The sequence below is a fragment of the Chenopodium album genome, chromosome 6, assembly GCF_948465745.1.
Source record: "Chenopodium album chromosome 6, dcCheAlbu1.1, whole genome shotgun sequence".
Taxonomy (NCBI): Eukaryota; Viridiplantae; Streptophyta; class Magnoliopsida; order Caryophyllales; family Amaranthaceae; genus Chenopodium; species Chenopodium album.
The window spans coordinates 3,783,925-3,798,602 of record NC_137839.1 but is presented as its reverse complement, the minus strand read 5'-3'; the positions used below and the strand labels follow the sequence as shown (position 1 = coordinate 3,798,602).

The 14,678-nt window shown below is 33.2% G+C and overlaps 1 protein-coding gene and 1 pseudogene across 2 annotated transcripts; both read right to left on the bottom strand.

Moving 5' to 3' along the window:
- Window positions 1–1,478: 1,478 nt before the first annotated feature.
- Window positions 1,479–4,786, bottom strand: LOC145635623 (3-ketoacyl-CoA synthase 11 pseudogene; annotated as a pseudogene). Its single transcript, XR_014113882.1, has 2 exons — window positions 4,217–4,786; window positions 1,479–3,420 (listed from the first exon to the last, which is right to left on the bottom strand). The product of XR_014113882.1 is annotated as a 3-ketoacyl-CoA synthase 11 pseudogene (transcript).
- A 2,443-nt stretch (window positions 4,787–7,229) lies between these two features.
- LOC145635622 (uncharacterized) lies at window positions 7,230–10,820 on the bottom strand. Its single transcript, XM_081686939.1, has 8 exons — window positions 10,339–10,820; window positions 9,526–9,663; window positions 9,355–9,423; window positions 9,203–9,274; window positions 8,634–8,716; window positions 8,406–8,537; window positions 7,800–8,013; window positions 7,230–7,693 (listed from the first exon to the last, which is right to left on the bottom strand). Exons 1-8 carry the CDS (start codon window positions 10,753–10,755, stop codon window positions 7,643–7,645), a joined length of 1,176 nt encoding a protein of 391 aa, XP_081543065.1. The 5' UTR covers window positions 10,756–10,820; the 3' UTR covers window positions 7,230–7,642.
- Between the last annotated feature and the right edge of the window lie 3,858 nt (window positions 10,821–14,678).

Genomic DNA, 14,678 nt, shown 5'->3' with positions numbered 1-14,678 from the left:
TTCAAAATTTTCTCCAAAAATCGATCATAAAACACCGAAGGACATGAAAAGTTATAATTTGAATGGAAGGGTTATTTTATTAATTTTAATATGTATTTATTGATGGATTTCAAATTTATATCTCAAATGTTGTACACTTGTATGGCTTTTATTCAACACAAATTCTACCTCGCCCTAAAGGTATTTAAAGTTACCCATTTATGATAAATATATAAGGTATACAAAAGTTACCATTTTCCTAAAATAAATTTTAATGTTTTAAACTTGTAATCAAGCTCATTACAAATTTTACTATTTTAAAACACTTGTAAAAAAAAAAAAAAAAAGTTACCGTTATAATGATCAAAATTACCATAAAAATTGTTATAATTATTCTTATTGAATGTTTACAATAAATTAACATAAGCCCGCCTTACACAAGATTAATTGGTTAATCAATTCTCTTACGTGGTATCGACCTTTCCAAATGTAGATAGGAAGTAAAAATGGAGGGTTGTGAGACAAATGCAAATGTCTCACAACCATTAAAATAACATAAAAGTAAAAAGAGGAGAGAGAAAGGAGGAGAGAGATAGGAAGAGTGAAAAAGGTGATGTGGGGTCCACTAAAACTTTTCAGAATTGGTTTCACATGCAAAAACGACAAAAAAAAAATTAGGACCACAACTACTGAGAGTATATTTTGTACCACTGAGAATTTTTATAAGTACCACTAAAACTGCATTGAGTACCACTGGGAGTGTATTTTGTACCATTGAGTTGTAATGGTATTATTTGATAGCCTAATTAGACATTTAAACCTTTTTTTAAATACCACTAAATTATATTTTGTACCACTGAAAGTGTATTTTGTACCACTGAATTTAAAATGGCAAAATTTAAATCCTACATGAAATGACCAATCTACCCCTGCGAGACACTTCTAAATCTCTCTCAACCCTCCGTTTATATAGCCTCGGATATTTCAATAGTGATATCCACGTATTAAAGCAATCAGAATCAGGAGGATTACAACAAATTTTTGTTCCCGGCAAAGTAGAAAAACAGAACCAAAATTTTCTAGAACTAGACAGCTTGCTAGAAGTTCAGAATAGTATGCTTGTCACTAGTCAGCATCTTAGAATTTCCACCACAAATTTTAATTTGTCTTCTTTTCTTTGAAAGTTCTAGGCTCCAATACCCTTCTTGGTCACTACTTTCCTACGAGCAAAGCTCGCAAGGTGCACAAGTGGAATGTATCGTGGTCATACAGGTTGCGACTTGTGTACAAGTGAAAACATCGGAACGTGGTTGCATTTGTTGTTAACTATTGGTAGATGATTGCGGCCCTTCAAGGAAGAAGACCTGTACTAGTACCAGAAGATTGATCCTGGCAGTCTCGGCCAGAGAAATATGTGAACAACAAACCTCGAAACAAAATGGAACTTGTTTTGCTGTCTTAACATTCAACGATATAAAATACCATGACTATAGATGAAATTTGAAGAGAATTCTGAATTGGCATAAAATTTGAAAGTTCAACACGAAAGATATGGTACAATTGAACCATCAAAGGATAAACTAATAAGTACATCACTGAGTATCTTCAACAGCACGAAGACTCCAAGAGAAAAAATAACTAAAAGAATTTCATAATCTGCTGGGTACAGTTAAAGCGAAAGATGGGAAGAGGACTTCACCACACAAACATCAGCATTGGCTTCTACCTCTACATGTTGAAAAATGTACCAAAATTTGCCCTGCCATCTCTCAAGTCATTAATCGTAGTTTCTCTATGACAATACAGGGACCGCAACCCATTGGCAAGATGGCTATAAGTGAATCACACAACCATGAAAAACAAGATTTAAAATGGAGACACCAACGGAACATTGACTGGAAACTTATGGATCTCGTCCATCCATGGATTCTTCTCCTTAGCAGGGTTTACTGTTCTGAGAGCCTTCCAGACTGCACTGTTGCACTTGAAACCAGACCCAAATGCAATCTGCCACACTCGATCTCCTTTCCTCATCCTCCCCTTAGCTTCTGAGTATGACAATTCATACCACAGAGAGCTACTTGAGGTGTTACCGAACCTATAAAGGGTCATCCTAGATGGCTCCATGTGCCACTCGCTGAGCTGCAAGTTCTTTTCTAGCTCATCAAGCACGGCTCTCCCCCCAGCATGGATGCAAAAATGCTCGAAAGCCAACTTGAAATCAGGTATGTAAGGCTTGATCTTCATATTGAAAAGTTTTTTTCCAACCAATGTGGCCAAGAAGAGCAGTTGTTCGGACATTGGAAGAACAAGAGGCCCGAGAGTAGTAATGTTGGTTTTCAAGGCATCACCAGCAACTGCCATCAATTCTTTGGATAGAGAAACACCAACCTTCCCATCAGCATCTTCTTCTTGGTAAACACAAGAATAGCACTTGTCATCGGAACCTTTATGGGTCCTAACACTGTGAACCAACTGGTACTTGGACCTTCTCTTATCCGATCTTTTGTTAGAAAGAAGTATAGCAGCAGCACCCATTCTAAACAAGCAATTCGGAAGAAGCATTGAACGTTCATTCCCTAGGTACCAATTCAAAGTGATGTTTTCAGTACTAACAACCAAAGCATAAGAATTTGGGTGAACCTGAAGGAGTTGCTTAGCAAGATCAACGGAAATGACCCCAGCACTACATCCCATTCCTCCTAGGTTATAGCTCACAATGTTCCCTCGTAGCTTATAATGGTTCACAATCATTGCAGAGAGGGAAGGGGTAGGATTAAACAAGCTACAGTTGACAACTAAAATCCCAATATCCTTGGGTTTCACATTGGTCTTGGCTAATAGCTCATCAATGGCACCATACATCACCTCCTCGGCCTCAGCTCGAGCAGACGCCATAGAAGGGTTTGGAGGTGTATTATGAAGAGACTCTGGTAGGTAAGTTTCCTCCCCAAGGCCAGACCTCTCAAGGATTTTTCTCTGAAAACCAAGGATTTGGTCAGAAAACACCTTAGCAGACTCGGTTTTATCCATGAAATAGGGCCTCGGACATTTAAGGGAATCATTTGGCTTAGCGCATGAGAAATCAACAAGGTAAACAGGGCGAGGGCGGGTCATAAAGTACAAAGTGGACAGGAAGACAATAAGGGTTGAGCAGATAATCACAGAAATAAGGTTATATTGAAGATGCTCCCAAAGCAAATTAATGTCTTCTAGTGAAAAAGTGGAGAGCTGAGCAGCAAGTATGACTACAAAAGGAGTCAGTAAAAGGTACATGGCATGAGTAATAAGGTAATGGTAACCAAGCTTGACATACTTCAACCTCACAGATTGCTTAAAATCAGGTAGCTTTCTCGACGGTGAAGCCGACGAGTTGGTTGCTGATGGTGGGATCAGGGGTGTAGTGGGTTTCGCCTCCGCCATTTTATTCCTTCTTCCACTCTATGTAAACATTACAGAATTGAATTAGACTGAATCCAACTATATGCAAAAAAGCTAGTAATGTTCTCACTTCTTATTCAAACCAAAAGCATGACAAAAACACTGTATCTTTAAGCATCAGTAAGAGATAAAACACCTTTAACACAAATTACAAACAGAATTTGAATTTTTTTTTAGTATTTACATCTGAAATTTTAAAGTCAACCGATTTATGTGATTATCTCACTTGAAACAAGCAATTCATAAACCCTAAACAACATTGATTTAGATCCATAATCACAATTTACACTTTCTCTAAACTTCCCAAATCCCAATTCTCATTTTATCCAAAATAAAGTTCCCATCTTTTTCAAATTCAACAAATCACGTCAACCCAGATGAAGACTTAGCACTAAAACCAAATCAATCAAAATTAAAACCAACGCATTTCAATTAAACACAAAAAACCCCCAAATCATGCTTAAAAATGCCATCATCATCATCATCCAATCCTAATCAAATAGAAAATCATAAACTAATCACTTAAAAAGTTCACACCTTTTTCATCATTACAAAATCAAACAATCTAAATAAAAACTAATTAAAAATTAATCACAACAGTTAATCTAAAATATGCACAACTTTGCCACCAAAAAAATTCAAACAAAATCAAATCTTTATCATCATTAAAACATCAAATCAACCCCAGATGCATACTTAATCCATAAATCAAATCAATTCATCCAAATTTACACCAAAAAAGTTCAAAAAAATTAGAAAAATTAGAAGAAAAAAAAAACCCAGATCAGAAACTAACCAGAGAGTAAGAAGATCCCACCAGAGCAGCAAACAAATGACAGAGTTGTAAAAAGGGACCCTCCCAAATGCAAAGAATGGAGGAGGAATCTCAACCACGTGAAAACCCCAAAAAAGCCAAAAAAAAAAAAAAGAATTGACTTTTTAGCAAAATAATTCACTATTTTTTCTTTAAAAAATAAAAATTAAGACTAAATATGAATCTATAATTAGACAAAAACCCAGTTCAATAGTAAAATTTTTTATAATTGAGTGGAGAAGATAATGGGTTACCACTGACTGAAATGAGGAACTGGCAACAGCAAACTTACGCGTTTCTCGCGTTTATTTATTAAGAAATTAATATTAATAAAATTAAAATTAAAAAATTAATTAAAGGAGTTTTTATAGGTAGTGAGAGATTATTTGTGTTACTTGCGCGGCGGCGCCTACTGGGTTTGAAATGTTTGAGATTTGGGTGTTATTTTTTGTGTGTGATCAACGGCTATATTTATAGTGCCATAAGCATAACGTAAGGTAAGGAAGACTTGTGAACAAGTTGTAAGTTCCTCGTATTGAAAGTCGGTTTGACGTGTTTTTATTAATGTTTTGTAGGTGCGAGTAGTGATTGTTGTAAAATAAGTGTTTTAAAGGCTACGAATAACGGAATGAATAATGTTATTGTTGATCAAAAGGAAGATGGTGTGGCGTGACTTCGTCACTGCTTTTAAAAACGAACGTACTGGCGATATAATATGCACCTCGGTTGCGCCGGAATTAACGAAGTCACGCCACACCATCTTTCTTTTCATCAAACAATTACTTTATTCATTTTGTTATTCGTAGCCTTTGAAACACTTATTTTAGAACACTAGTTAAATATAAAGTTATTAAATTTTATTATCCATAATTGTATTATTTTGACCTGACATGTTTGTCAAGATATATACATTTGACTATTATTTTATTGATAAAAAAATATATTTTGTAAAAAGTTAATCTTGTGAAAATGTATGTTGTTCTTAATCCAACACATATTATTAAAGGAGTAAAGCTAAAGATTTTATGGAAAAACGGGTAAACATAAAGTTTATACAAGTATTATAAGTTCAGGTACGTTTAAATAACAGGTAAAAATAAATTTTATACAAGTCTTATAAGTTCAGGTACGTTTAAATAAGTTCAAATAAGATAAGTTAAAAAACATGGTTGCTAAATACATCCTTCTGATTAAGGTATTCAAGTTCAAATTCCAACTACAATAAGTTTTAATAAAGATTAATTAGATTTTATAAGTTTTAATAAGATAAATGAAAATTAAGGTGAATAAAAGTATAAAACACACGTTTACATATAATGGATAATGTAAAGGAATTAGCAAACAATATAATTTTCTCCATATATTGTTTAAAGTAAGCGTGAGGCTATATCCATTTCACTAGATTTTCTTACATTAGAAATTTCCATCCTAGAGATTCCTAATGCTTCTTTTATCTTTCCTTTTTTTTTCAAAAGAAATAAAAATATGATTAGATTTTCTTAGTCTTGATTGGTATGATACTATGATCTACTTAAATCTAGATGTCTATTATTTATTATTGGTAATTTTTTCCCCACATTTTTCTTTATCTAAATTAATCCGATCTGAATTACTATGTTGCAATAATTTATACGGAGTGACATGTAACATCAAATAAATACAAATAAAATATCAATTACGAGTAATAAGATCGTCTCACAATGAGATTAGTGTTCATTGCCCTAAAATTTGATGAAAGGGATGATGTTATAGACTACAACTACTTACATATGTTGCTTTAAGCTGTTGGTAGTTAGGAATTAAATACTAGTGCAATGCTTTGGTCATCTTCAAGACTTCAACTATATTTTTTTTAATGTTTGCACAAAATTAAGTGTCAAACTTGACGTATTGCTTTGGTCAATTGCTCATGTGATTTCATTTCCTCCCTAGAAAGTAATGTAAGGGTAGCTTTTAATGGCATACAACTATAGTTTAGCTTTCCCTATCTCTTATCCTAAGTACGATAAAACCGTAACCGTCTTTTAATTATGATATAGTGCATATTTTTAAAAGTGGGGAAGCACTCTTATTAATTGATAAATATTATCTTCAGCGGATTTTTTGGACCAAAATATAAAGGGCGGTTTCAACTTTAATATCTATTTAAAAACATATTGCACTTCATATTAAGTTGATGTATAAATATCAAATCGACTTGATTTATAAATTGGATTTGACTTACATCTAGGATTATTTAAAGTTAAGTCGAAATTATAAAATTAATTTTTACTACGTATAATTTAAGTTTATTTAAGAAAATTCATATTCGACAACCGAATACTTTTCAAACTCGCTCGTCTTGTCTAGTCAAAAGTAGAATAATTCACATTTTAATAATCGTCTTGTTTTCGTAAAAAAATAAACATCTTGTTTCGAGCAAAACTAGTGCCATCTTAAAATCAACCATAATACACGATTACATCGGTGATATAAGTCTTCTTTACTTATTTAATTCAACCAATATTCCTACATATTTGATCCATAGACATACGCATGAAGCTTTCTAGGAAGGTTTACCTCTTAACGTTCAAATGTTTCCAAAGCTAATGAAGTCAATTTCTACAAATTCAATGCATGATTAATAAATACTTGCACAACTAATACTGTTTAATATAAATAAACTATGGATTCTATTGTCAAAAAAAAAAAAAAAAAAAAAAAAAACTATTGATTCTAGAACCTTTTTGACCAATGTGACCACATTGCACGCATGCTACTGCGAGGAAAAATACTTCTGAAGTTTAAATCTCGTTGCGCATAACAATCAATGATTGGAGGTAAAAGTCAAGTCAAAGGTGTACATAAAGAAAATTAAATACTAACTTCGATCCAAATTATTCGCAACTTTGGGGTGTTATTTGTGAGGTATAAAATGTTCCAAAGTTGTGAGTAATTTGGACTGAAAGTAGTAAAATAAATAAAATTATAAAAGCCGATGAGTCGATGACTCAACTAGAAAAATAAGATATCTATCGAGTAGCAAATTGAGCATTACATAATTTGGTAACCACTTAATGACACATTGTTTTAGAAGTTTAGAGCATAGGATCTTCGATTTTGGACACTATTGTACATTGACTAACTAGGCTAGCTTTTGCCTTGTGGGAAGGCATGCCTAGTTTTGTTTCCATACCTTTATAATCAAACACTCATCTGAACTAAGAACAAAGTGAACAGACATCTTGATTTTCGATTTCATACACCTTGTGCCTAGAATATCATGAAGTAACGTATGTAATCATTATGGTTTATCTAACATTGCTAATCCATATAGTTTTCATCTTCAGCTTCAGCTTCCAGAAGAGGTGATCCGAACAAACATGGCAATCAGAAGTTCTACTTCAAGAGCTTGAATGTCGAGTTTTCTTAATCTTCTTCTAACCTAAATTCTTCAAGCCATATCAGCACCTCATTCCTCTTCAGTACAGTGAGACCACCAAAAAAGCAGGAAAAGAGATGTAAGAGCCTGTAATCAAGAAACACGATTCACAAAAGAAGAACTTGCACAACAAATGCTTCTTACCATGATGAACTCCCATGTTCTGCCAGGATCATTGTAGCGAGCAAGCAAGCACCCTTTTCTCGGTCTGAGACCATCTCTGATAAGACTATCCCGAAGTTCTCTTTCTTTTTGTCTGACAACTTCCTCTGTAGGTTTTCCACTAAATTTCAGTGCTGCAGCAATATCTCCTTCTACTCTCCTCAGGTTGATAGTCTCTTGATTAGGATCAGGCAAACTAATACACACATACACAATTGCTCAAGTTAGCCATATAAACAAACTTTTCTACGATTAGTAAGCTGCTGGCAGAGCCACCTGACACTACTTTATTCCAAGAACATGGTGATAATATCGTAAATTGTGAGCATGATATGTGCTAATTGATATAGCAATAACTGATACCCTGTCCATAAATAATATGCTCATTTCTCAATTTAACAAGTTATAGTTTGACTTGCCAGAATATCCTTCGTGTTATCATCAACTAAGAATTTCAAAGAAAGATTACTTTGGGCATGGTGCAAATTAAAACTTAGATAACGGAGGATAGTTATGGTATCGTAACTTTGTGGCCTATTACGAGGGAAGTAAGACCAATTCTAACAGCCATGGAGGCCAAAGTCTCACCTGTCAAGGTCTTTATCTTGAGGAAGGACTATCTGAACGGACACTTTTGACTCTCCAGCATCATTGGTCTCCGTGAAGACAGGGGTAGTCATGGGTATCTTCTCTTCCTTCGAATTTTTTCCAAATATGTATCTGGAGAAAAGAACAATTCTCATTGCTTATCATTGTTGGGAACACCAGTTTATCTGACCTGCAGATGATAGGTCTAACAATAGGAATGATACTTACCCAGCGACAGAATTAAAGCCAGCTGATCCAGAAAGCTTGTCACCCTGAGTTTCCACGACTATAAATGGGGCATACTTTCTTACCTGTGTTTTTGCATAAATAACAGTGTAGTGAGAATTGTGAGTGTACTGACTGTACTCTCCTCAGGATCACATATTAGATTTAAGTGAAATAAAAAACCAGGAATGGATATGAATCTCATCAAGCTAGTGTCGTTGAAGGATCTTAAATTCTTAATCCTAATTCCTCAAAAAGAGAAAGAGAGAGGACAACACAAAAAGATGTAACCTTTATCAGATTGTAGATTAGTGGGTGACATTTATGAAATTTGAGGTGACTAAGTCCATTGTATACAAATACACCTGTTGTACTTGCTAGGCCGTTAGGGTGCTAGACCCTGCCAGGCTGCTATATGATTTTCTATTATTCAATTTGAATATACTTAAGCTTTCTAAGCCATCATTAACAAACAACCTTCAGATAGGAGGCAAAAATTTGTATCATATGGAACTGCAATCACAAGAGAAGAGATTCAGCCCTTATATACTTCAGTTTACAGAAAATCAAACCTCATAGTTTGCAGTTCTTTTCAGTATCTGATATTTAGGTGTTTCCAAGTCCGGTGTCTTGTACATACGAAGCTGCATATAAGGAGTGTGTTTAATTAATAATCTGAAGAGCAAATGACATAAGCTCATTACACTAATAAAGACACAAATACCTGTCTAAACACCTCCCATAAGCCTTCCAAAGAAAAATAGTCATTGGCCTTTATAGAATCCCAGTAATCCTACATATTTTACAATGTCAGAAATGTACTTATAAGGTCTCTCGAATTTTCAGATAAGTCGGTACACCAAATTTAACCAATTCACATGGCGACTGAGCTCACCACATGACTACAGAATTTTCCTGTCTCAGGGTTGATGCCCATTACTGAAGTTCCAGTGAAGACCAATTCTGGTTTCCACGGCAAGGGAATAAATGTCATCACCATAGTCCACCTTGTAGTTATCTCATATGGCCCTGTCTACAACAACTCAAGTCACTTAAACGAGCAAATTTTGGAAAGTAACCCACACAGATTAAAGATCATGCCAGAAAATCCCTACATGACATTCAGGTCTGAGTAATGAGGCCGAAAATCTAGTTACATGTACAGCATTATAAAAAGTGGAACACGAAAATTTTAGCTCTATTTAGTCTAGTAAGACTTTCAACGCGAAAATTGAAATGCCTTAACAGCCTGTTTGGTGGGTGGTAATATATGAGGTGATTAGTCAATGTCCATGATAATGCAACGCTAACAATTAGTGCTTCATAAATTTCTAGTACCACTCAATACCAACTGTAGGGCGGTAATTAAAATTAGTACTTGTATATGAAGAAAAAACATGCTTTCACGGATATCAGTTTGAAACTTTCCTCGCAAAACTACACAAAAATCACCACTACTACCACCAATCCACCATATCTAACTGCCTGCTACAATCATATAAAGTACTTTACATATTCTACCTAATTAATTGATCATAATACATAATACAGTGCATCGAAAACTAATATGAAACGGAGAAAGTAATACGATAATACCCCACTACCCTTCACAATTAAAACATCTACTGTAAAAGTGTAACTACTGCACAAAACTTCAGAACAATAATTAAATCAACCAATTTAAAAAAAGGAAGATTTTTTTTTTTACCTGCTTAGCCCAATGTAGTTGGAAAATAGGCCTAAAAATCTGCTTCAAAAAAGCAATATTAAACAAATACCCAGAAATAGTATCATGCTTAGTAATGGGGTCCCTGAACATCACACGCTCATCGTAAGCCGTCCGATCAATCCCTTGATCATCAAACAAATGAGGTAAATCTTCATACAAAAATTCAACCATTCGTTGAACATCAACCGTTGATTTTGCTGGAATTTTACTCTCTTCTACTTGTAAACTTAGCTTTATTGCAAACTTTGAATTCCCCCATTTTTTTGAAATTCTAGGAATTGGGTTTGTAGGATTTGTTCTTGGGAAGGTAATTCCGGTGAAACGTCGCCGGAAAGTTGGGGATACGCCGGAAATTGGCCGGGAAATTGTGTGGGGGAGTTGAGCTCTTGCTGCCATTTTTTCAAGAAATGGGTGTTGTTCATTTTTTGTTTTTGATTTTTGTTTTAGTTGGATTGGATTAGAATTAGAAATTGTTGGAAAATTAATTTCAACCACAAAAATGAATTTGCTCTGTTGTTCATTTTGGGGACGGTAGAAGTTCAAATCTTGACATACATCCTTGGACCTTGGGGTATGGCTATGGGCCGGTATGGCTATGGGCCTATGGCCCATAAGATTGGTGACATATTGACATTATTAATCACATAATTTTGTGATAAAACCACTAATATTATTAATAGTTTTATCATAAAACCACTAACACTAAAAACAATTTTAAGGTAATAATGCTAACAATCTTACTAGGGCGAAAATGGCTTAGTTGATCAATATCAACTGATTGACCACTAAATAATAAAGCTTATTTGGAGTGTTTGGTGAAGAGCTAATTTAAAATTCACCAAGTAAGCTCTTTTTCAATAGACTCAGTAGAGGAGCTTTTTCCATTAGTCAATTCAGAATTTTTAGGTGAAATTACACTTGTGCCCCTATTTAATCTAAAACCTTATCTTAATTATTTACCCCCACGGTTAGCCTATTGGTCATTTTATATATACTCAAACCACTTTAAATAATTAACTATTTATCAAACATTTTTATACAATAAACTAGTACAATTAGCTAGTCAAATCAGTTCTTCATTAGTACCATTTATTGTGTTTACCAAAATTCTTCTTCATTAGTACCAAAAGTTCTTTTGATATCAATTGACTGCTTTATAGGTATTAAGAATGATACATAGTACCCTTTAAAATCAATTTGATAGAGATGATCATTATTAGAGTCATAAAAGACTCAAGTTATATTTTGATGTCGAGTTTCCTTTTAGTGAATTCAAAAGCCGTTATTTATAATTAACACATTGCATATATGAGGAGTGATGGACCAAAAGGCTAAAAGGCTAAAATAGAGTGTTGATTCGGAATCCAGTCAATCCACACACAAAGGGCATTTTTTGAAGCACTTGGCATCTAGAGGAGTACAATGTATAGTATAAACCCAAACAACATATGGAGAATAGTTGTCGACATGCTCACGCCATACATCTTCATGCTCTTTCATAGTTCATCTTTTCATGGCCACCTCTCTCTTTCACACCATTGATCTCTTTTAATAATTTCCTTCTCTCTATATATATTGTTATCGCGCTCCTAGCCAAAGCACCTTAGCTAGTTAGCAGTTTAGCACACATACACTCCATATATATTACAGTATATATCTTTATCTAGTTATAGTCTTGATATATTAGAAGACTATCCTAACTTTTTGTTTACCTTTACTTACAAAAAAAAAATTATTACTTGTCGAATTATGGCTCCTACTTTATATCTTATGCTTGGTTTATGGAGCATGTTAGTCCATGTGGAGCTAGATGATCATGATCATGCACATATCCATGGTGTTTATACTGTTTATAGCGCGAATGGAAGCCTTGTAATGGCTATGGAACCCGACAGAGATGATGATGACGATGCTAATATTGACGGTCCATACGATTTTGCGCCTGCTGCATGAGGAAGAATTGAATTTAATTTGGAAAAATAATAATGGTACTTGAATGTACTAGTTACCTTAGCTTAACCCTTGTTAGATAGAATTACATACATTTATGCCTTTACATATAGATGTTTGTAAGCCCTAGTTAATTAATTGGGGGTATATTATGTTTGTATGTAGTTGCCAAATTAAAGTAATAATAAGTATGTTATTTATTGGTTCATATATTTGTATATATTAAACTATATGTTATGGCCTTATACCATACTCCTATGGAGTTATGTGAGTTATATGTCCATATTTACGTACTATAACTTGCCATAATTTGAAATAATGTTTAATGATCAATTTCTTCAAAAAATTACTTGAGCAAGTTATAGTACACATGAAATTGTTGACCATATATATGATGAAATCACAATATAAACTTGCTTTATAGTGATTTTTTCCCCTTTTTACCTCAATTGAAATTTAACAAATTAGTTAACTGTTTCAAATTAAGCTTACTATTACAGAAATGAGAATACTTGTTTGTTTTGAATTGAAGTTGAGGTGAATATAGCTAGCTTTATAGTTAGTTGTATTGTGTCAAATTAAACTTACTATACATAACATTCGTGCAGTGAAAGCCTAAACAAGTTTGGTCCATTTATATTGTGTCAAAAAAAAAGAAAAAAAAAAAGTTTGGTCCTTTATAATTCTAAAGAAGATTCAATCCCAAACTAATAATGACAATAAGAGGATCGGAGTAGCTAACTTCAACACTCTTTTGTTATAATGTATGACTTTTACTAATATATCACTTACTTTCATGTTGTTGTATATATTTTCTATGTCCTAATCTTCTGTTAAGTTTTTAATCTTTATTTAGACGCAATTTGTTTTTTTTTTTTTTTGTACACAATAAATCTTGGAGGTTTTTTTGTACAAGCTAAGGCGGGGCTAAATAGTTACGGATACTGCTATTCTAAATATATCTTCCCGCGGGTTGATGCATGCATACATTAAAATATAGCTGATTTACAAGAAAGCATGCATATCATTGCATGCACACAATTACACAAATATATGATCGAATTAGCTGTTGTAAAATATGTTAACCCTAATCGAAACATAAATATTGTATTTTAAACAAGTAATTAATGTGATAAAATTTGTGCAAAGAAGTTTTAATTTATACTTCCTCCGTTTCTTTTTAGTTGACATGTTTCTTTAGTCACGTTTGCCAATGTACAAATCCAAACGTTAATATCTTTGGTTACCGATAAGCAAAAATTACAAAAAGTTGATATTTAGAAAATGTATACCGTGACGAATCTAACAAGACCCCACATGACTATATTTTATATTACGTATAAATCACAAAATAAGGTCAAAGGGGAGTGTGTGAATAATACTAAAGTCAAAACGTGCCAACTAATTAAAAAAAAATGGAGGTAGTATAAGTGTCTTTTTTAATAGATTGAACCAAATAAGGCCTTGTTTAGTTCACTTTTTTTTTTTTTTAATTTATTTTAGAAAAAATAAGTTCTGGTCAGATTATAGATCAGATCATGAAAAATAAGTTCTGATCAGATTATCGTTTTATGTGCAATTTTTATCACTAAATATCTTTAATTTTGTAATGAAAAAAATTATGAAAACCACGTTATTACGAATCTAACAAGACCCCACTTGATATATTTTTCCGTATAGATTATTGTATATTCAAGGTCAAAGTTTGGTCAAATATGACATTCATATTACATCAGGCCAGATTAGATAAAATTAGACCATACCAAATCAGATCAGATCAGATTAGTTTAGATAAGTAAAAATAAGGTGAATCAAACAAGCCCTAACAGTAATTCAACTGTCTCATGGAATTGGTTTGGCAGAAAACTACTAAGCTACTAGCTAGGTAAGGTAGAAGCACTTGGCACCTTTCAATTTATATAATAATTGAAGTTATTATAACTAGATCAGTTTTAATCAAAGACGACAATATATAAAGGCTCCAATGTTCCATTCATTAATCTCATCTTCACTCATAAATTTAACCAAAGATGACATAAAAGTAAAGGCTCCAAATTTATCAATCTTATCTTTGTATAATAGTAGCTCATTTTAAAGCCATGTAATTAACTTGTATGTCACAGAAATTTAAATTAGGTTACCTGGATTTTAGGTTCATAGTTTACCTTCTAGACAAACAATATCGTACCATAAATTTTTAAGAGGATCAGTTTCTGAATAAATTTTAAAAATCAAGCCATTTTAATTTTTACAAGATGCAACCTTACATAATATGATGACATGTTTTTTATATTCCAATTATCGGATAATTTTATATATACCTTCTCTACCTATGTAATCTCGACAACATTGATTCTTGTGAACAACAG

Coding starts and splice junctions, on each gene's coding strand:
- LOC145635622 (XM_081686939.1), bottom strand. CDS start 10,755: ATGGCAGCAAGAGCTCAACTCCCCCACACAATTTCCCGGCCAATTTCC. Junction 8,717..9,202: donor AAAGAACTGCAAACTATGAG/GTTTGATTTTCT, acceptor GCAAAAACACAG/GTAAGAAAGTATGCCCCATT. Junction 8,538..8,633: donor GGCTTTAATTCTGTCGCTGG/GTAAGTATCATT, acceptor TCTTTTCTCCAG/ATACATATTTGGAAAAAATT.